Source organism: Dysidea avara, chromosome 1 (genome assembly GCF_963678975.1).
Source record: "Dysidea avara chromosome 1, odDysAvar1.4, whole genome shotgun sequence".
In the NCBI taxonomy this organism is placed as follows: domain Eukaryota; kingdom Metazoa; phylum Porifera; class Demospongiae; order Dictyoceratida; family Dysideidae; genus Dysidea; species Dysidea avara.
Genome location: NC_089272.1, coordinates 45,491,629 through 45,513,697, shown reverse-complemented (window position 1 = coordinate 45,513,697; position 22,069 = coordinate 45,491,629). Strand labels below are relative to the sequence as shown.

Below are 22,069 nucleotides of genomic sequence, written 5' to 3'. Positions count from 1 at the left end.
GCTACAAATATATCGCTGTAGAGATTCAGAACATTACAAGTCACACTGAAGAGAGTTCAACTATAAACAAGTCACCCTGTAGAGAGTTCAGCTAAAAAGAAACTACCCAGTAGAGAGTTAATCTACATAAACAAGTTAGCTACCCTATAGAGATCAGCTACAATGTTCAGCTACAAGTAAGTAACTCTGTAAAGAGTTCAGCTACAAACAAATCACCGCATAGAGAGTTCAGCAACCAATAAAAAAACCACCCTGTAAAGAGTTCAGCTATACAAACAAGTTATAACTCTATAGAGAGATCAGCTAGAAACAAGAGAGAGCTCAGCTACAAACTTAACAGATCACACTCTAGAGATTTCAGCTAGAAACAAGTCACCCTGTAGATAGATCAGCTAGAAACAAGTCATCCATTAGACAGATCAGCTAGAAGACATCACCTTGTAGAGAGTTTGGGTACAAACAAATCACCCTACAGGTAGTTCAGCTACAAATAAATCACCCTGTAGAGAGATCAGCTAGAAGAAATCACCTTGTAGAGAGTTCGGTCACAAAGAAACGACCACGTAGAGAGTTCAGTTGCAAACAAGTCACCCTGTAGAGAGATAGCTAGAAGATGTCACCTTGTAGAGAGTTTAGTTACAAAGAAACCACCATGTAGAGATTTCAACTGCAAACAAGTTACCCTGTACAGAGATCACATCATCTTGTAGAGAATTCAGCTACAAACAAATCACCCTGTAGAGAGTTCAATTACAAACAGATAACCCTAAGAGAGTTCAGCTAGAAATAAGTCACCCTTTAGAGAAATCAGCTAGAAACAAGTCGTCCAGAGATCAGCTAGAAACAAGTCATCATGTAGAGAGATCAGCTAGAAGAAGTTACCTTGTAGAGAGTTCAGCTACAAAGAAATCATCATGTAAAGAGTTCAGCTGCAAACAAATCACCCTGTAGAGAATTCAGCTAAAAACAAATTGCCCTATAGACAGATTAGCTAGAAGAAGTTACCTTGTAGAGAGTTCAGCTGAAAAGAAACTATCATGCAGAGAATTCAGTTGCATACAAATCACCCTGTAGAAACTTCAGCTACGAATAGATCACCCTGTAGAGAGTTCAGCTAGAATAAAGTCATCCTGTAGAGAGATCAGCTAGAATGATCCCCTTGTAGAGAGTTCAGCTACAAACAAATCACCCTTCAGATAGTTCATCTACACACAAGTCACCCTGTAGAGAGATCAGATAGAAGAAATTACCTTGTAAAGAGTTCAGCTACAAACAAATCACCCTTCAGATAGTTCATCTACACACAAGTCACCCTGTAGAGAGATCAGATAGAAGAAATTACCTTGTAGAGAGTTCAGCTACAAAGTAATCATCATGTAGAGAGTTCAGCTGCAAACAAGTCACCCAGTAGAGAGATCAGCTAGAAACACATCATCTTGTAGAGAATTCAGCTACAAACAAATCACCCTGTATAGAGTTCAATTACAAACAGATAACCCTATAGAGAGTTCAGCTAGAAATAAGTTACCCTGTAGAGAGATCAGCTGGAAGAAGTTACCTTGTAGAGAGTTTAGCTACAAAGAAACCATCATGTAGAGAGTTCAGCTGCAAACAAATCACCCTGTAGAGAATTCAGCTACAAACAAATCACCCTGTAGAGAGTTCAATTACAAACAGATAACCTTATAGAGAGTTCAGCTAGAAATAAGTCACCCTGTAGAGAAATCAGCTAGAAACAAGTCATCCAGAGATCAGCTAAAAACAAGTCACCCTGTAGAGAGATCAGCTAGAAGAAGTTACCTTGTAGAGAGTTCAGCTACAAAGAAACCATCATGTAGAAAGTTCAGCTGCAAACAAATCACCCTGTAGAGAATTCAGCTACAAACAAATCACCCTCTACACAGATCAGCTATGAACAAGTCACCCTGTAGAGATATCAGCTAGATACAAGTTACCCTATAGGGATCAGCTACAAATAAATCACCCTGTAGAAATATGTGTTGGAAACAAATCACCATGTAGTGAGTTCAGCTAGAAACAAGTCAGTTTGAAAAGAGTTCAGCTACAGTTCAGTTCTTTATAAGAAGTTACCTTATTACCTACAGTATGATTATCATTCATTGTTAAATATACAAATATTTTTAATCAGAGAAAAAGCTGTACACAAAATTCCTTCCTTTGTTCCACAATTCTTGCAGAAAAGAAAAAGAAACAAGTTAAAAGGAAGCACCAAATATAAGCCAGTTTATGGCCAGCCTTGTGGCTTGTAAAACAAAAAGAAGTGATATCTAAACCAAAACAGCCAAGTTGTCAAAAAGTGTGGCCCTCAAAAAGGCCAGGATGAAAAAAGATGTGAAATCCAAGGTGGCGGCCAAGAAATGGCTGTGATGGTAAATTAATGGCAAAAAATTTAATCACAACAATTCAGGTGAATTTGGTGCCAAATCCTAATGGAGGATGCAACACAAATTCACCTGAACTGTCGTAATTAAAATTTTTGCCATTAACCTACCATCACATCCATTTCTTGGCTGCCACCTTGGATTTCACATCTTTTTTCATCCTGGCCTTTTTGAGGGCCACACTCTTTTTTACAGCTTGGCTGTTATGGTTTAGATATTATCTACCACAGCAAAAATGAAGTGTCAATATTTAGCAAATGGCTGCAATGATGCTATTGATAACCATTGCATCTGATGAGAAATCTGTTGTTTGAATCTTGTTTTGTTTGTTTTTGTTTTCAGCAATCTTTATTTCCCATATTTTACTTTTATATTTTACACTAGTTAAAAATGACTAGTATTAACATTATTGCAGACTTATCTTGGCTGCTATCTTTGATTTTCACCCAGCTTGAAGACTGCACCCTTTTTATACAGTTTTTCTGTTTTGTATGGATACAGTATGTGCCCATCAAAATACGATCTTACAGACTTTCATTTCCTTTACAAGGAATTTGAAATTCATGCACTTTGATTAATTCATTAAACTGTGCATGAAACTGTTATTTTATTATTATTATTATTATTTAATGGACAATTAAAATACAAAATTGATTAATAGGCCAAGGGCCTTTGACAATGTCCATGTCCAGTTTCTCTCCAATATTGGTCTAGTGAGTGTTTGAAAGAAGATATTGTTTTTGCCAGAACTACTTCGTCAGATAAGTCATTCCATTGTTGGATTATTCTAAAGTTGAAAAAGTGTTGACCAATGCTTCTGCAAATTCTTTGTTTAAAAAGTTTCATTGGATGGCCCCTGGTAACACTGTCTTGTTGTAATGTAAAGATATCTTTTGGGTCAATTTGATAGTATGAGTTTAGTATCTTAAACACTTCAATTAGATCTCCTCTTTGTCGTCTACAAAAAAGTGAGTGCAAATCTAGTTCTTGAAGTCTACCTTCATAAGATAGTGTAGAGATAGATGGTATCAGCTTAGTAGCCCTTCTTTGAACCTTTTCTAGTACGTCAATGTCCTTTGCTAAATGAGGGCTCCAGATTGGGGCACAATACTCTAGGTGCGGTCAAACTAAAGTTTTGTACAGCAGTGTAAATGATTTTGTTCTACTCCTCAGTATATAGTACTAAATGAATATGCATTTCCAAGCAAACTCCTTATCCCTGACCACATTGTTTCCTTTCCCACCCACGACCACCTTGAATTTCATTATAATTGTTAGATGCTGCATTGTATAGTACTCTTGCTGTTAGCCATTTTTTTGTTATAGCTGTAGAATTTCAAAGCTGAGACAATTGTGCTTTAATTTTACAAAAAAAAAACATCTCTTGATGCTTAACTAGCTGAAGGTAGTAATAATTATAGAGATAGATTAATTAGCTATAGTTCTCAGCTTTGTTGGGTGTTAGCAAAGGGTTCAATGTCAAGACTGTATGCTACAGTAGCTAAGCAGTTCATCAAATTTACAGTAAAAGACAACAAAACACCGGGGGTTACTATTCAGTGGACTGGACTACTGGACTGGAACACTGGACTACTGGACTACTGGACTGACATATTTTGTTTTTGCACATTCTGTGGTTGGATTTACGGAACCTTGCTAGTAAGCACACTTAGGGCACCTGCAGCCCACTTCTAAATGCTGAAGACGAACAGTGGAATACGCGAAAACTGTCTCTTAATAATTTCGCTGCTGTTTATTATGCCACTATACAACACTTATTCCTTACCCTGGTGTGTAGTAATTGAATGTGACAGCAATAGTTAACCAGCAATCAACTAGCCAGTAGACAATAACTTTCAAGATATCCTTAGAGCAAGCTTGAGGAGTAAGCTAGTCTCGCCAGCATGGCCAGACCTCTAGACTTGCCTCTAGTTCGGTACAGGGGCTTACCAATTAGAGATTTTTCAGTATGGGCACTTATAATCTTTAATAGATAAGCCCCTGCACTGAGACAGAAGTCTGGCAGCGAGACTAGCTTGCTTGCTCCTCAAGCTTGCTCTAAAGATATAACTCGAAGGATACCGTCTACTGGCTAGTTGATTGCTGATTAACTCTTGCTGTCACAATCAATTCCCTGCACTGCCTGCAGCATTACTACACACCAGGGTAAGAAATAAGTGTTGTATAGTGGCATAATGAACAGTAACGAAATTATTAAGATAAGAGACAGTTTTCGCATATTCCGTTGTTCGTCTTCAGCGTTTAGAAGTGGGCTGCAGGTCCCCCAAGGGTGCTTACTAGCAAGACTCCATAAATCCAACCATATAATGTGCAAAAATCAAAAATATGTCAGTCCAGTAGTCCAGTCCACTGAATAGTAACCCCCACAAAACACCTGTACAGTATTCATAACCACAAAACATGCAGCATACATAGTTTCATCATATGAAAATTACCTGCATGTCCTGTGGTAGACCGCATGTTACTGAGTCATCAGTAAAATGTAAGCATTATAGCTTTCTGAAGGCTTCAGCTAACCTTTGTACTAACAGATGGCCTGCGGTTGCAGTGGTTTTGAAGCATTTTTGCTTAAAATGAATGATCATGCAGATGATCAGTGACCTCACACCCCATGCCCACCTACATGAAATTCCAAATTTGTTCCCCTTTTTACATCTGAGAGGTCGGAATAACAGGGGTATCATGATTTTTCCACAGCTGCTACTAACATGTTTTCTGTTGCTCATGTTTTTGTACAACTGTCACTATCATGGTTTCTGTAGCTGTCACTACCATGTTTAAACACAGCCATTGCTAACATATGTTTTGCAGCTATCACTAACATGTTGCCCTATTGTCAACCAGTGAGGGCCCTAACTGTAAATTTCAACCACCCAGACTAAGTCTGTACTAATGGTACAAGTACAACCAAGAGTTCAAGAGTTAACTATTATTATATTCATGGATCCTGGGGTGTAAAGGATCTATGAGTATAAATTTCTGGCTAACCTACACAATAAAAATGGAACTGAACATCACAACTTAAATATAGTGAGACACTATTGCGGCAAAAATTAGTAATGAAATACTAAATTTTTACTGTGTACAGTATAATACAATCATACAGGGTAAGTCACAACTGAGTAGCTGACTGACCTTCCTTGTGAAACCATCATACATGTGTGAATGCTTACATGTGACACCTTAGTTACAGTATGTTGTATCATAATCACCTACACGGTGTGATGCCACATAGCTAAAAATATCACGTGCATCACACACATGTACAGTTGACATCACAGGCTAGCACTTTAACATCTATTGCTAAAGGGATGCTGGATAGCTACCCCGGGAATAAAAAAAATAATAAAAAAGATAGGACACTGGGAAAGTACTGACCTCCACTTGTGACTAACCATATAGTCTATAATTACCACGAGGGGACTCCGGAAAAGATGATTGTTCAACTTCCATCGGCCATATTTTAGCTAGCTAAATTAAGTTTTGAAAATAGCGAATCCATATCCTGCAAGTTCCTTCGTCCGGTATGTTAGAATGATAGCTAACTGTATAGTAAGTATAGCTAGTGTATCTAAGTGCCAGTGCATAAGTTCTGTGTTTAAAAGGTAGCTAGCTAAATCCATAGAACTTTGTTTTCTATAAAACTCCATTGCATCTTTCCATTGCAACTAGCTATTATCTTTCAAACCATAAACATACAAATTTTCAAGCCATCTGCTGTTACTTGCAAGCTAGAAAGAAAACCATCAATTACGAAAACATGAAAGTACATAAAGTACAGAATGTATGATAGTCCTTGGTCACACGTGACCACGTGTATGGTCCTAAGGAAGAACCTGCATGGGCATGGCAGAAATATGAATATAAAAATAAAATAATTACAGAAGAAGCAATATAAATTAGCTAGTCACATCCATTCACCCTTTATATTACTTCTAGCCAGAAATATCATCTCGGAGGCTAGGATACTATGGTAGGGAGCATCATCTAAACATTTCCTTACAGTAGATTTGGAGATACAGTAGTTATGGTATAGTGTTGGAAAATTTGATGACATTAAGATAGTTTCCAATGGAGGCTGATTGGTAATGGCCAAGTGTTGAAATTTCGAGTTTCATAATAACTGGAGATATTTAATCTATCAAATTCTGCCAATAATTGTAAAATTAATATTCAACTTTCGTTTGTTTTAGAGTCTAGTGGACAGGTCAATTCCAACCAACCGATTCCAACATACGTGGCTAGCTAGCAACGGAATGGACTCAGTTGCGAATTGTTCACAACAATATCAGCGATATGGAGCCTTATTATGTTCTCATTTGCTATAAGTAATTCAAAGCTAGCTAATTGTGCCTAGGTAAGCTATAGCTACACTGTATAGCTGCTGCAAAGAAAATAGCCACAGTCGTCTTATATAATACATAGTGGATATTGTGTACCGGTTAACAAGTACGAACGGCTATTGTGCCGGCATAGTAGTCATGATGCCCGGAGTACTCGACTTTAGGGCACGAGACCAGTAGTTTGCCTGGAGTCTTGTACTTTAGGGCACGCGACAAGTAGTATTAGCGTTAGGCTTAGGGTCGGGTTCAGCTTTGGTTTCTTCTTCACTTCAGTTGGACATTTATAAGGTAGAAACTAATGCAGGTTGGTAGCTGCAGCACCAGTGCATGGTACAATGGTTACGAGTATGGACCATGAGTGCGGATGCCAGGGTTCTATAGCCCCACTGGCTGAGGTAACTTTTTTTTCGCTTTCTTAGGTTTTTTGTCCAAGTTTTTTAAATTTTATTTTAATGCACGTAACTTCTCAGTAGCCGGGTTCCAAGTAGCCGCCACTGCTGGCATAATATCCGGCGAAACAGTGCAACCGGTATCGGCTCTATATAGCTAACCCGAGACAAAACCTGCCTATATAACAACTACAGCTATATGGCGAGCTAATACTGTACCTCATCGTGTACACATGATGGCATCTTGTTGATACGCCGCTCCTTAGGTCCCACAACATCCTTTCTGTACCGAAATTGTTGATCCCTATCGATCCTTCCGCTCATTGCCGTCTCACTAGCAAAAACCAGCAACAGCAAGCAAAAGCAGAGATACTGCCGCATGGTTTAGAGTGCCAACAGAAAATAGACAGTGCAGGTCAAGCTGGTTTACTGATTCCACTATTCCAGCAAGTCACTGTGAGGCCGTTTTAAATAGACTATTCACTAATGAATATAATACGAGGTAAAATCCTAGTCTGGCGTACGACCCGCGCGCCGCGGAGTGCGTGCAATCAAATCGCTTGGAGCTAGAGGTCAATGATAATGTAATGAAATACTGAATGGCAAGAACTCGCTACATTTCTCGGTTTAATAATGACCGTGAAAATGTTTGCTACTTACTAAATTTCCTTCAGCTGCAAAAAAAGGAGAAGAAGAAGAAGCGATCACGTGCTGACGGTAGCGAAATTCAAGCCAGTCACTAGCTACTACAAATCAACCAAATCTTCCAGCTGTGGTACCGTGGCTCCCTCTATTAACGGTACCTGTAAAGGTTTGTTCCCATTTTTATCACGTTGGTGTTGTTTGCCTTTCCGTTTCGACGTAGCTGTGTGCATCTTTTGGAATCATCATCATTGTGATGGCTGGTGGAGATAACAAGTGCAAGGAATTAGCAAGCTCTGTGTCACCGGAAGTCAATCGATCGAAGAAATATCAGGGAGGTGACATATGTGGTGTTTGTAATGCTATAGTTATGGATGAAGATGAGTGTAGCATACAGTGTCAGTGGTGCAGTCCATGGGAACACAGTGAGTATGCCAAAATAAGTATCAAAGAGTGTGCTATTCTTGCTAAGTCAAGCATAAGGATAGTGTTCCTCTGTACCTCTTGTGCTCCAAACTTAGACGAGGCCCTTGAGTATTTTGGTGACAAGGACAATCACCCACCGCAAAAATCAATGGATAGCTTACCTGAAAAGCAAGGTCAACTTGAAAATAAATTGTCAGTTGTTGAGTCTAAATTGCATGAAATTAAGGAAGAACTAACGCTTCAACTTTCCAAGTGTCGTGAAATGCTTGGAACTCCTGAAACTAATTCTGCCAAACCACCTGCTGGTCTTGCACTTTTGCAGACACGGTTTTTACTGCGATAAATGAAGAGATAGATAGAGAGAAAAGACAGCTCAATCTTATAATCCATAATCTTGCAGAATCGAATTCTGATCGTGGGGAAACCCGAAAGAGTGAAGATATAAAGCACACCACTGACATTTTTAACTACTTGCGGGCAAAGGCTACTGTAACCAAGGCTATTAGGCTTGAAAAGAAATCTGAAAAACCTAGGTTACTCAAAGTTGCTGTCAACACTGTTGAACCAAAAGCATTTATTCTCCGCAACTGTACAAGTTTACGAAAAGCCGATCCTTCTAGCTTCTATCATAAAATTTACATAACACCTGACCTAACCCCTGCAGAAAGAGAAGCAAACCACCAATTACGCATGAAACTCAAAGAAATGAATAAGGATGGGAGGTTATACAAAAGAAAAAAATGGGAAGATAGTGCAGAGGAGGGAGTAGATCTCCCTCATGCACTTATAATATTTTTAACCCTATAATTACTCAAACCTTACCTGATAATTCGCCGCATAATGTTGCTTTTAAATTCCCTTGTCTACTGATTAATACTCAAAGTATTGTGAATAAAATGGATGAATTTACAAGTCTGGTGAACTCTTTTGGACCCAAGATAATTGCTATAACTGAATCATGGTGTAACGAGTCTATTGGTGATGCTGAGATATGTTTACATGACTATGTTTTGTATAGATGTGACAGGTGTAACACCACTGGTTGTGGCATTCTGTTATATGTTCACAACTCATTACAGTCTAAATCATGTACCCCACTTAACGACTTAAATATAAATGAAACTATATGGTGTACCGTCCAATTGAGAAACAATGACCAGATGCTTGTAGGTGTTGTTTATCGCTCACCAAACTCTAATTTTGAAAACAGCTCTAAAATAATCAACCTCATTCCAAAGATTTCAGAGTATGTTGGATATTCTCATTGCTTGTTAATGGGAAATTTCAATTTTTCTAATATAAACTGGGCCACAATAACATCTCTCAAAGGTGACCAGTCACTAAAAGCCAGCTTTTTAAATACATAATTATGAGGATGGATTTTAAACTCAATACATCACCAAACCAACCAGGCACAGACATGGCCAGAATTCTTCCTTACTAGATCTTGTATTTACATCAGACCCAGAAATGATAGAAGATAGTATTATCAACCACTTATCTCCCCATAGGTAGTAGTGACCATGAAGGTTTGTTGTGGAATGTTATCTGCTATCTTGATGCAACCAATGTCAATCCTGTAAGGAAGAAATGGAATTATCACCAGACTAATATAATGAGTTCCCTACTGACATCAATTGGGCAAATGTTCTATCTAGTGACAATGTTAACGATAATTGGCTTACTTTCAAGAACATCATATTGGATGCCCAAAGTAAATTTGTTCCCCTTCAACCTAATAAGTCAAACAATAAACCACCATGGCTCAAGAAGAGTATTCATAAAGAAATTAAGAAAAAACAAGCAGCCTTTAAACAATACCTTAGTACCAATTCACATAATGACCTTCACAGTTATCAGTTATAGAGAAACAAGACTAAACAAGTTATTCGCAAAGCCAAGATTTATCATGAATCATCTATTATATCTGAACTTAAATCTAATCCAAAACGGCTGCATAAATATATTAGGCAAACGCAAAAGGTAAAACATTCTATTGGTACGCTTAAAAATCCTGATGGGTCAACAGCTACAACAAATGAAGAATCTACAGAAGCTCTAGCCTCCTTTTTTAAGACAGTTTTTATTCATGAAGATCTCCAGGAACTCCCCAATTTTTCTAGGAGAGTCAATGAAGACATCCCTAATTTTGTCATTACTGAAGAACTGGTATATCATAAACTTTAAAACTCAACACCACCAAAGCCCAAGGCCCCGATGAGATACATCCATACATACTTGCTTCTTTTTGTGAACACTAATGTAAGCCCCTTTGTTTGATTTACAACCAGCCATTGCAGTCAGGACAACTTTGCGAGGATTGGAAACAGTTAAATGTAACTCCCGTTTTCAAAAATGGGCAAAGAAACTTACCTAGCAACTATCGCCCAATCAGTCTAACTTCTCAAGCTTGTAAAGTATTAGAGTCAATCATTCGAGACCAAATGATTGATTTTTTATCTGGAAAAAACATTTTTTCCATCCAACAACATGGATTCATTTACCGGAAATCCTGTTTCACCAACCTATTTGAAATATTTGAATATTGGACAACATCTATTGACCTAGGTTATAATGTTGATGTAACATTTCTTGACTTTAAAAAAGCCTTTGACAGTGCTGCCCATCAAAAGTTGTTAATCAAATTAAGGGGTTATGGTATAACAAATGATTGTTTAAATTGGATCAGTAGTTTTCTGTGCATCCGACACCAAAGAGTTGTTGTGAATGGCAAGACATCTAAGTGGTACCCTGTTGACAGTGGTGTTCCTCAAGACTCAGTGCTTGGACCTCTATTGCATAATATCTTATATGTTAATGATATCCCTGACTTAGTGGAATCTAAGATCAAAATGTTTGTCGACGATATAAAGATCTATAAGTAGATAACAAGTTTTGGTGATGCACTATCTCTTCAGAATGATCTGGACAAACTCTGTGATTGGGCAAATGAATGGTTATTGCGTTTCAATGTTGTTAAGTGTATAAGCACTATATGAATGACGAAGGGACAAATACTAAACTTAGTATAGCATTATCAGAAAAGGACCTGAGATTGTGGATAACATCTAAGCCAAACTTCACACTACAATGTGACAAAGTGTCAGCTAAAGCTATGCAATCCCTTGGATTAATAAAGAGAACATTTACCCACCTGACTAAAGAATCATTCTTGATACTCTATAAGACGTACATTAGCGCACACCTAGAATATTGCGTCCCAATTTAGAACCCATTTTTAGCACAAAACATTGACAAACTAGAACAGATAAAGTAGAGAGCCACTAAGTTAGTTCCAGAATTAGCACAACTACAATATGAAACAAGATTACAACACCTTGACTTACTTTCTTTGTATTGTAGAAGACAAAGAGGCAATTTAATAGATGTATATAAAATAGTTAACCATTTGTATAGAGTTTCACTAGATCCATTCTTCACCATTGTTGATAGCATTACTAGAGGACATCATCAGAAAATATTTAAGCACCACTCCAGGATCAACCCAAGATTAAATTTCTTTACTAACCGAATTGTAAATCAGTGGAATTCCCTCCCCCTATATGTGATCGTGTCAGATAGTTTAAATAAGTATAAGAACAATTTAGATAATTACTGGCACCAAATTGGATATGGACAGACTAAAAGGCCCTTGGCCTATTAACTTTAAGTTACCTGTAATGCTTGTACATTGTCCATAATTTAATACTAATACTAACCAACCACCTAGCTACACATAGCTATTGTTGACCACGTTTGTCCGCAAGAAACTGAGCTATGAATATTACACAGGAAATGACTAACTTTTGGGAAAGCTAAACTTTTTAATGTCATTACAAAGTTTAGCTTTCCCAAAAGTTAGTCATTACAAAGTTTAGCTTTCCCAAAAGTTTCTACAGTTAGCAAGCTCAGAGCAAATTGCTTCATAGCAGCCAAACTGTAGCATTAAGCTTGCTAACTGAAGCTGCATACTAGCGAACAGACTAACTTAAGGGCTACGGTCAGTTCAGTTCAGGTTGCTTATTTATGTTGCATGCGCTGGTGAACATGCTTGAGGAATAACTGCATAGGAATATAAACAGTTATCTACTGTAGGTAGCTTGGTAAATAAAGGAGTGGATAAAAATAATTACCAAAGCTTTTGCATGGGATTTCTTTAGCAGTTATAAAATGTTTTTTAGCCTTGGAGCTCTTCTAGCACATGCCCCTATAATAAAAAAATCAAACACATGCAATTGTTATACACTATCATTTGCAGTTGTAAAATATCATACAGTACAATAATAGCTAAATGGGTATTAGGGATAATAGAGGTTTGCACCAGAACCCAGCTTGTACTTTTCACAAAAGGTAACCAACCTCACAATACCTTCATGATGTCTTGGCAGTATTGGTTAGGTTAAATCAAACCCAAAACAACCATGCCCAAACCACTGCATGAAAACTTGAATTCTCTGCTTGTGTCCACACATAGAAATTTATCTCTGATGATTTTCTGTAGAAATTCCTGTGTTAGCATGCAGGCATGCAGAAAATGTCTTTGTCATGAGCATTTTTCTATAAAGAAATGTATACAAATGAATACTTTGATTTTCACCACATTTAGTCTTTTTGGTTTACATAATGTTCGTTTAAGTATGCAGCTGATGCATACAGAAACACTAGATAAATGTAGTAATTACCCCTATGAGGTCTAAAATATCCACCACCGATTAGTGCTGTTCTCTCCCTCAATTCTGTAGTGACTAAATCCAACAGGTGTAGGTCTTTTTGTCACTGATGGGCACTTTCTGACAGTGCGTCACACTAAAAGGTAAGCACAGCCCGTATATGGTGATTACCACTAGCCTAAGAGCCTAAACGAAAATCTCTGAGCAAAGTATCTTAAGACAGCATTCACTTGCACATGCACAATATTTGGTTGATCGGTACCAAATAATAGTCATATTGTTAATAATGGGGAATTATGTGTGGCAGTAAAAATGCATGCGGGCACTGATGTACAATAGAAAATAATGATGCAGAAAATTAAGGCTTGAAAATAATCCTGCTATAGTTGTATTTTGGAAAGTACAGTAGTCAATAATGGATAATGCCACGGATAATGACCCGCCTGCCTGCACTATTTTTCTGATGAAAAACAGAAAATCACCAAATAGTGGCCTAGTATTTAAGTGGCTTATTGGTTGTAATGTTGGTTTACAGTTAAATGGCCTACAAGCAAAAGGATAGGATCACAGATGGCACCAGCAGTAATATCACATTTTGTGTTGACCAATAAGAGTTGAAAGATTTACTTGAAGTTTGAGGACCTGCAATCCTATATTAATAAAATTATGGGACCATCATCGTCATTGACATGGTGTAGTTGGCAACATTCATGTGGAGTAAAGCTCTTCTGAAGTTCCAATGAAATACAAGAGTAATGGCATCAAAACAGGGTAATTAGTCATTCATAGTGTTGAAGAAGTAATTACACATACTGTATTCAAATTTTTGTAGACCTACTTTAAAATGCTTTGGTTAACTGTATGAACTAGTTGCTATATTTCTTTGTTCTGCTGTTAATTAGTTTCAGGTTATTATGTGTGCACACCTAAACTCTGCTAGTGTTTGCATGTCAGGAATATGCATTAGCATGTCAGTAGCAAGTTGAGATTTGTTTCAATCTCAGAGGTTCTTAAGATGAAATGCAGTTCATTTATGTACATGCGTCCTGCTCAACTATTTTACCATATCCTGGTGGTAGGTGCAATTTGGTGAGTGGTGTTTGCTTTGGCACTGTTCCCCAAATGTGTTCAAGTGTCAAGTGTTCACGATTGGTGATTTGTGAAGCATGATAGGGTAAAAGCTCTGGTTCTGATGTGCGGTGTACAATGGGTATCCACCACAGCACATTATTTTATTAGTGTTAATGTGTTATGTACATTTAGTGGCTTATCGCAACTGTTACAGCTGTTACCATGCAATGGGAAATTTTGCTTGTGATGTACAATACAATTGCTAATCTATAGACATTTTGTGCCACACAACTACAGCTGATAACAGTCTGTCACTATCAAGTCCATTTACAGCCTTTAGTAGCTACACTCAGTGCTTTGATACAGATATGAATTTGTGTTGCTGGTGACTGAAAATGATGGGAGAGATCGAACAATTCAAGATAATAGTGACATTAATGCTGTCTTTATAGCTATACCTGCAGGAAAGTGTCCCATGGAGTACAAACACTGTTCTTAGTTCTGATGACAGCAAGCTGGCTTTCTTTAATCTATTCCCTTAATGTTTTAACTGCGAAGTGACATGCAGCGATTGTCATTGTGTGCAATCTGTGCATGCAGTCGGTATGTTTAGAGCAATGAACCTCATCCCTGAAAAGATGACAGCTGTATGTGCAGCCATACATAAAACTAGTGGTTAACAAAGACAGTGGGTACACTGTAGCTAATTAGATTGTCAAAATCATTTTCATGTACTTGACTATCACATTACACTACACCAATGCATGCACACTCATGCACACACAATCATGCACACACACACACACACACACACACACACACACACACACACACACACACACACACACACACACACACACACACACACACACACACACACACACACACACACACACACACACACACACACACACACACACACACGCACACACACACACACAAACAATCATGACACACACACACAAACAATCATGACACACACACACACACCCTAGGAAAACCAAGCCTTCAGCTATATACCACATGCCAAATCTGTGAACCAGTTGTTTCCTTCAGCAAGAAACCTTGCTAACATTTCCCAGCTGTTAAAAAGGGACCTGGTGACAATTGGGGAAGCAGACCACCCAGCTCTGGTAAATGATAAGTAGTGGGTGAACTGCAATGGAATAGTCAGCTCAAAGATGATGGAAGGTAGACATTGCTAACATGCATACATTACATGTTAAGAAATGTGTAACAAGTACCAGGCTAGACAATACATAGTAGGCAATGAAGTTGGGGAGGGTCTGATGGGAGAGCAAATGCTCCACTTGGCCTACACCACTGCTGGGTAAAGGTATAGATAAGGCTTGGGCTGTCCACACATTCACATGGTACATGCATCCTTTTGTGGGATACTATAGTTCTCCCCTGGAGGATTATGCCTGCACTGATTCTTAGTATCTGCATGAGTAGCACACAAGTGTAAAAACTACAACTGACAGCAACTGGGTATAACTGGACATCAAATCAGCTATATAATATACTTTTGTTTACATTAATACTAAAATGACATATTCTAATAGAGCAGTCATTTATTCCTAATGCAGCAGTCAGGAAGTACAAATGCTGACATTGTACTTGGCATTGTAGCATTGTGAGGGAGTCCCTACTTTTCAATTGAAACATTGGTGAAAACATGCCAATTTAGGGATTTTTTCCCACATTGCTACAAGGCCAAGTAATAAAGGATTTTTTCTCGTAGCTGCTGTCATCTCTTGTTTCACTACTTTTTATCATTGGAACCTACTTCATTTCAAATTAATACTTTATTGCACTGCTGTACACTAGTAATTATTGCATAATATTTTTGTCAGTAAACTCTGCTACATTAGTGTCTGCAATCAATAGAATGTAAAACTCTATTAGTAGGGAAACACATTAAATATTGTCTTGTATGTTTAAATTTTTTGGGTATAATAATTTGTGTTTGAGCTGATGACAAATATAAGACTGTAAGACTATATGTTTTTAGTGATACATCGTACAGTGTAGAGGTGTGTGATGACATATCTTGAAGTTTCCTTTTGAGCTTATCTCGAAGTTATATTTATATTTGTAACAAATATTTATTCTGCCAATAATATATAACCAGTAAAGTGACCAATTCACATTACAATTTGAAGAGTATACAAAGCAAAAATATTAGTTTCAACACTGTGCCGAAGTAGTGGGGCTACTTTATTAATTATTCTTTGGTACACAAATTATTTACAGAAGTTTACTATTATCTGCAGTAGATAAATAAACCTAACATCTTTATCTCGATAAGTGTTATGACATCTTGATAATCAGATATATCTAGATAATCATACACCTCTATGTCCTCTAATACTGCATATAGATTTCTGATATTAGACTTAGACTTCTAATAATTACTGCACAAAAAAGTTTGAGAATGCCTTGAGCTTCTAAATTCTGTTGTATTCTTAGTGACAACATTATTTACAAGTCTAACACAAGCCATTCCATTGGTTAAAAAGAAAATTCTAAAATGGCACTTGTCCCCCTTTTCCACTGACCCCTCCATTGTTGAAATTGACATTAGTGAGATATACAAAATGGTAGATATTTTCATTTATGCAAAAGGTATGTGTGTGCATTCACTCACTGTGTTTATGCACCATTACAACAGGAGACTTTGACAGAATGATGATCCACAATTCATCAGCTTTGACAAGTTACATAAATGTTGAGGAAAATCCAGGAAAATCAAGGAATCATAGATATAAAATTTTAAAGGCACTTATATATGTTTGACGAATTAATAGTTGATGAATTCAACTGATTCGTCAAATTTGTCAACCTTTTCTCTTGACATAATTTCCTGTTGTAGGGTACTCTAATGTATGTTGTATGCAAAGCTCCATGTGCATGTATAGTGTCTAATACAGTGGATAAATATGCTGCTGTAGCTACTAACAGTGTATGTAAGTATGTAGCAATTAACAACAACACAGAAGTACAGGTACACTGCATTATGCTGTATTCCTACTGTACATGAATATAACTGAGTCTGTGACTTGGTAATTTCCTAGGTCTGCAGAGGTAGAAGTATTGTACAATGTAAATCATTACATAAACAATACACCACATTATTATCTAAACCAAAGCAGCCAAGCTGTAGAAAAAGAATGCAACCCCAAAAAGGCCAGGGTGAAAAAAGATATGAAATCCAAGGTGGTAGCCAAGAAATGTCTGTTATGGTAGGTTAATGGCAAAAATTTTAATTGCAACAATTCAGATGAATTTGCATTACCTCTTCCACTAGGATTCAGCACCAAATTCACCTGAATTGTCATAATTAAAATTTTTGCCATTAACCTACCATCACAACCATTTCTTGGCCGCCACCTTGGATTTCACATCTTTTTTCACCCTGGCCTTTTTGGGGGTCGCACTCTTTTTCTATAGTTTGGCTACTTTGGTTTAGATATCACTTCTTTTTGTATTGCAAGCCACATAGCCAGCCGTAAACTGGCTTTGGTGCTTCTTTTTAACTTGTTTATTTTCTTTACTGCAGGAATTATGGAACAAAGGGAAGTAATTGTGTGTATAGCTTTTGTCTGATTAAATTTTGTATATTTAACACTGAATGATTATCACATACTGTAGTTAACAAGGTGACTTCTTACATAACTGAACTGTAACTGAAACTCTCATTGTTTGTAGCTGAACTCTTCAGGGTGAATTGTTTGCAGCTGAACTCTTTACATGGTGGTTTCTTTGTAGTTGAACTCTCCATAAGGTGACTTCTTCTCGCTGAACACTCTACTGGGTGATTTGTTTGCAGCTGAACTCTCTACATGATGATTTCTTTGTAGCTGAACTCTCCATAAGGTAACTTCTCCTAGCTAACAGGGTGATTTGTTTCTAGCTGAACTCTAACCAGGATGATTTGTTTCTAGCTGAACACTCTACTGGGTGATATGTTTGCAGCTGAACTCTCTACATGATGGTTTCTTTCTGGCTGAAATCTCCATAAGGTAACTTTTCCTAGCAAATATCGTTACAGGGTGAATTGTTTGTAGCTGAACTCTCTACAGGGTGATCTGTCTGTAGCTGAACCCTCTACAGGATGATTTGTTTGCAACTGAACTCTCTACATGATGGTTTCTTTGTAGCTGAACTCTCTACAAGGTAACTTCTTCTAGCTGACCTGATTGATCTCTGGATGATTTGTTTCTAGCTGATCTCTCTAAAGGCTGACTTGTTTCTAGCTGAACTCTATATAGGGTTATTTTTTTGTAATTGAACTCTCTGCAGGGTGATTTGTTTGCAGCTGAACTCTCTACATAGTGCATGGTGTCTTTTTAGCTGAACTCTCTACAAGGTGATTTCTTCTAGCTGATCTTTCTACAGCGTGATTTGTTTGTTTATAGTTTAACCCTCTTCAGTGTGACTTCAGGGGCGTACCCAGGGGGGTTTCCAGGGGTTTCAGGAAACCCCTTTGGATTTTAACACACTACTTGAAACATTAAACTTCAGGTTTCCAGAATCTGGAATCTAACGTGGAACAGGACAGTCACATTTTAAATTTATCTAAGTTAAATAATAGTTTTACCTCACATGATAGCAACACTTATAGCATTATTGTGAATTTTGATTTTGGTAAAAAGATCGAGATACTCTTAAAGCAGTCAGACAATATAAACTACTCTAATACAACAGTCACTTAGCTGTAGTGGAAACCCCTTTTCAAAATCCCTGCGTACGCCCCTGGACTTGTAATGTTCTGAATCTCTACAGCGATATATTTGTAGCTGAGCTCTCTACAGGGTGACTTGTTTGTAGCTGAATTGTCTATAAGATTAACTGGTTGTAGCTGAACTCCCTATAAAATAACTTGCAATGTAATATAATTCTATTACGGAGTAAGCTATAAACGTAGCTGAATGCCCTATTAGAGTGACTGTTCTTAGGGTTGGCAATGAAAAAATCGACCCTCTTTGGATTAACTTGTAACTCAGGGGATGGAGCCTACCAATGTTCTAGTTTTAAATGGTGGGTTCGGTAGCGACCAAATAGACGGGTTGCCTTTTTAAGGCGTGGTCGTTTTACCGTAAATTTTCCACATACTTTCCCAGTTCGCTAAGTCAAAAATGTATTACGGCTATTGGAGAAAATGAACGTTTCGGTTAACTTTAGCAAGCAAGAGTTAGCCAGCCTTCAGAACAGAAAGTATGTTATAGAGAAAGGTTCGAGCTATAACATATCCAACGTGTAAGGTGAAGGCTGAACGAGAAGATGATTTTCTCTCAATCTTGGGTTTTTGGAAAGCGATAAAACTCGCTGAAAACATTCTTTGTAAGACTTTGCTACTACTTAGAATCATAGAATGGATGATTTTAACTCATCTTGTACCTTTGAAGAACCAAAAACGTTTGTTAAACTATTTTTAAAAATGGTTTTTTTGTTGACTTCTTGACCAACATTGTAATCATGCGTAAAACGGAAAGTCGCGTTTTCTCGCGTTACACAAGGGACACGCCCTAAATAGGCAACCTGTCTATACATTCCATTTGGGATATATAGCCGTGTCGTAAATTTCAAGTTGACGGATTTCGGCTCATTTTCATAAAAATGGGCAGGAATCGAACATCTAGAATGTTGTCCATTGGTGTTTTGCGTTATTGGATGAGGTACGCTACAAAATACACTTGCTTAAAAAGGTGATTCGCTGCACTTCAATTTTCGCTAAAACGGCGCTTGACGGTTATGCAATGAAAAATCAACACTCACTTAACGAAGCCCAAGGTTAGTTTACTAACTCCCAGGCACCTTTTTGGACCTTATTAAGTAGAGATTTACAGTGTTTAAGTGCCAACGCAAACTGATGCCCTCGCTCACGCCGAGGCTCACGCTATGATTTAGAAACTTACAGCATCTGTTTCACGAAGAACACGCATCTGTTTTCGACAGTATAGTGACCACCATGTAATGTACCATTCATGGAAACATTGAAGTGTTCTAAACAGCATCGATGATGATGCTGCCCATTTTTATTTAAAAACCTGAAAAATCGCGAAAACTTAAAATGTTCGCTACAGACACAGTAAGGGGAATCACCGTATTATTACCCTACGGTTTTGATGGAGGCTTGGGTACGATTGATCACCCAAAAACTACAGAGGTTGATTTTTTCATTGCCAACCCTACTGTTCTATTAGAGTATCTCTATCTCGCATTTGCTACACGTAGCTGGCTTTTTTTAAAATTATTATTTATTTTTTACATGATTTATTTATTATTTTTATAACTCAGTGGTTTGTAATCCGATTCTTCTGTACTAGTGCAAGGATTTTATATGATAATTATTCCAGCTACACACCGATTTTCAGCTCATTGCTCTAAGCGGTTTGCCTGGTAGGCGTGAAAACTCAGTAATAGATTTTAATTCATAAAAATCGATCGCGTAATTGTTACACAGGTTGGGTTTTGTGTCATATCTCGATGGCCTTTATCTGGATTCCTTTCAAACCACAAAAAGGTACTCCTACGATAGTTACTCCATCTACATAGCAATTTTCAGCTCATTCCTTCAAGGGGTTTACCCTGTGGGCGTGACAGACCTTCGACCTTATTTTACGCGAATAATCGGTCATAACTCCGTGAATGTCCATCGGATTCCTACCAAACTTGGTACTGAGATCCGCTATAATGAACTCTCTAAGTGTGCCAAATTTCAGCCCGATTAGAGCACGCATTCGTGTTTATGGCAGATTTTGCAAAGTGTTCGAAAAGAAGAAATAACGATAGGCATTCCAGTATCCGAGATTTTTTAATAAAAAATTCTCCATATAGACTATTCCCCAATAGAACCCTGGCACAAAATGACAACTCGTGTTTAACTTGGGATTGCTCCGTCGTCCGAGCTCCAATGAGGTTGAAAATCGCTGTGGGGTTTGTCCACACGCTGATCATCATGAAAATCTTAGTTTTATCGTGCGCGTTACATATAAGTAAGTTTTGTGTTGTTTTGTAATCTTTTCAAGCCTTGTAATGTATGTAGAATACTTTAAAACTTTAAAAAACGTACGGTCGGGTGGAAGGTAGTCACTGGTGCTTACTTTAAAGTGCGTAGTTACTTCGCTCGGGTTAGCGATTTTCAGCTCCAGAGCAATTTTCTGATGGTTGTGTCATCAGCTCAAAAGTATAAACCACTTCAAAGTCGGCACTACAATGCCATAATTGAAACCACAACTCCACCTTAGGTATTGTTGCATCATTGTGGCACCTCCACTTTAGTTGTTTACCTTTATAAGTTGTTAACTTGATGTTTTTACCAACTTGAGATAGCCACTTGCCCATGGGCATACACCACTGTATTGAGAAGTGTGCAGTAGGTGAAACATATTTGTTCACCACAAAGCATACAAAGATCGCTGAGATCCGATAAGACCTGAAGTTACTCTCATTACATGTACAAACTTGCAGCTAGAAGCAACTGCAGTTTCAAGATAGTCCAGATTGTTAGATGGCTTCCTGATTCAATTGTGCCATTTTCCCCTGTAAAATGTATGGGGAGCCCTGGAGAAAAAAAATGTACCCTTTTTCAGTTTTTAAGCACTGTGCATGCCAAAGTAGCTAATTCCAACCCGACAAACTATATATTTCTGAGATCAGCAATCAATATTCTATCTATTGAGCATATAAAAAGCCCATTTTTCCAAAATTTTAAGATCAGTCTGGAATGCCTAATAACGAAGAAAAAAAAACCTTACTTTGGCCGCTCGTATCTCGGAAATGGTTGGAGCGATTTCCTTCACATTTGGAATGTAGACTCCCCTACCTATCCGGCAATTCTGTAGCAAATTTGGTTTTAATTGGATAAGGGATCACGGAGCTACAAAGGTGTGAAAAGTGCATTTTCTTTCTTCCTGTTAATATGCTCACGGCCGGCTTCTTGGGCCGAACGACACACTATGGTGTGTCTTGATCAGAAGAAACATTGTTGACCATGTCACTTGAAAATAATACTGATTATCAAACAACACAAGCATGTAGAATTGCTCTGAACAATGAATGTGCTGTGATGAACTGCATGTATTGCATAGCAGGTGATA

The 22,069-nt window shown here is 37.7% G+C and overlaps 1 protein-coding gene across 1 annotated transcript in view; it reads right to left on the bottom strand.

Moving 5' to 3' along the window:
* The window catches only part of LOC136265713 (uncharacterized), a 40,856-nt gene extending 33,230 nt beyond the window's left edge, over window positions 1–7,626 (bottom strand). Inside the window, exon 1 of the mRNA XM_066060627.1 lies at window positions 7,375–7,626. Within this exon, the coding sequence (XP_065916699.1) occupies window positions 7,375–7,536 (162 nt within the window). The 5' untranslated portion in view covers window positions 7,537–7,626. The remainder of the gene's footprint in view (window positions 1–7,374) is intronic.
* Between the last annotated feature and the right edge of the window lie 14,443 nt (window positions 7,627–22,069).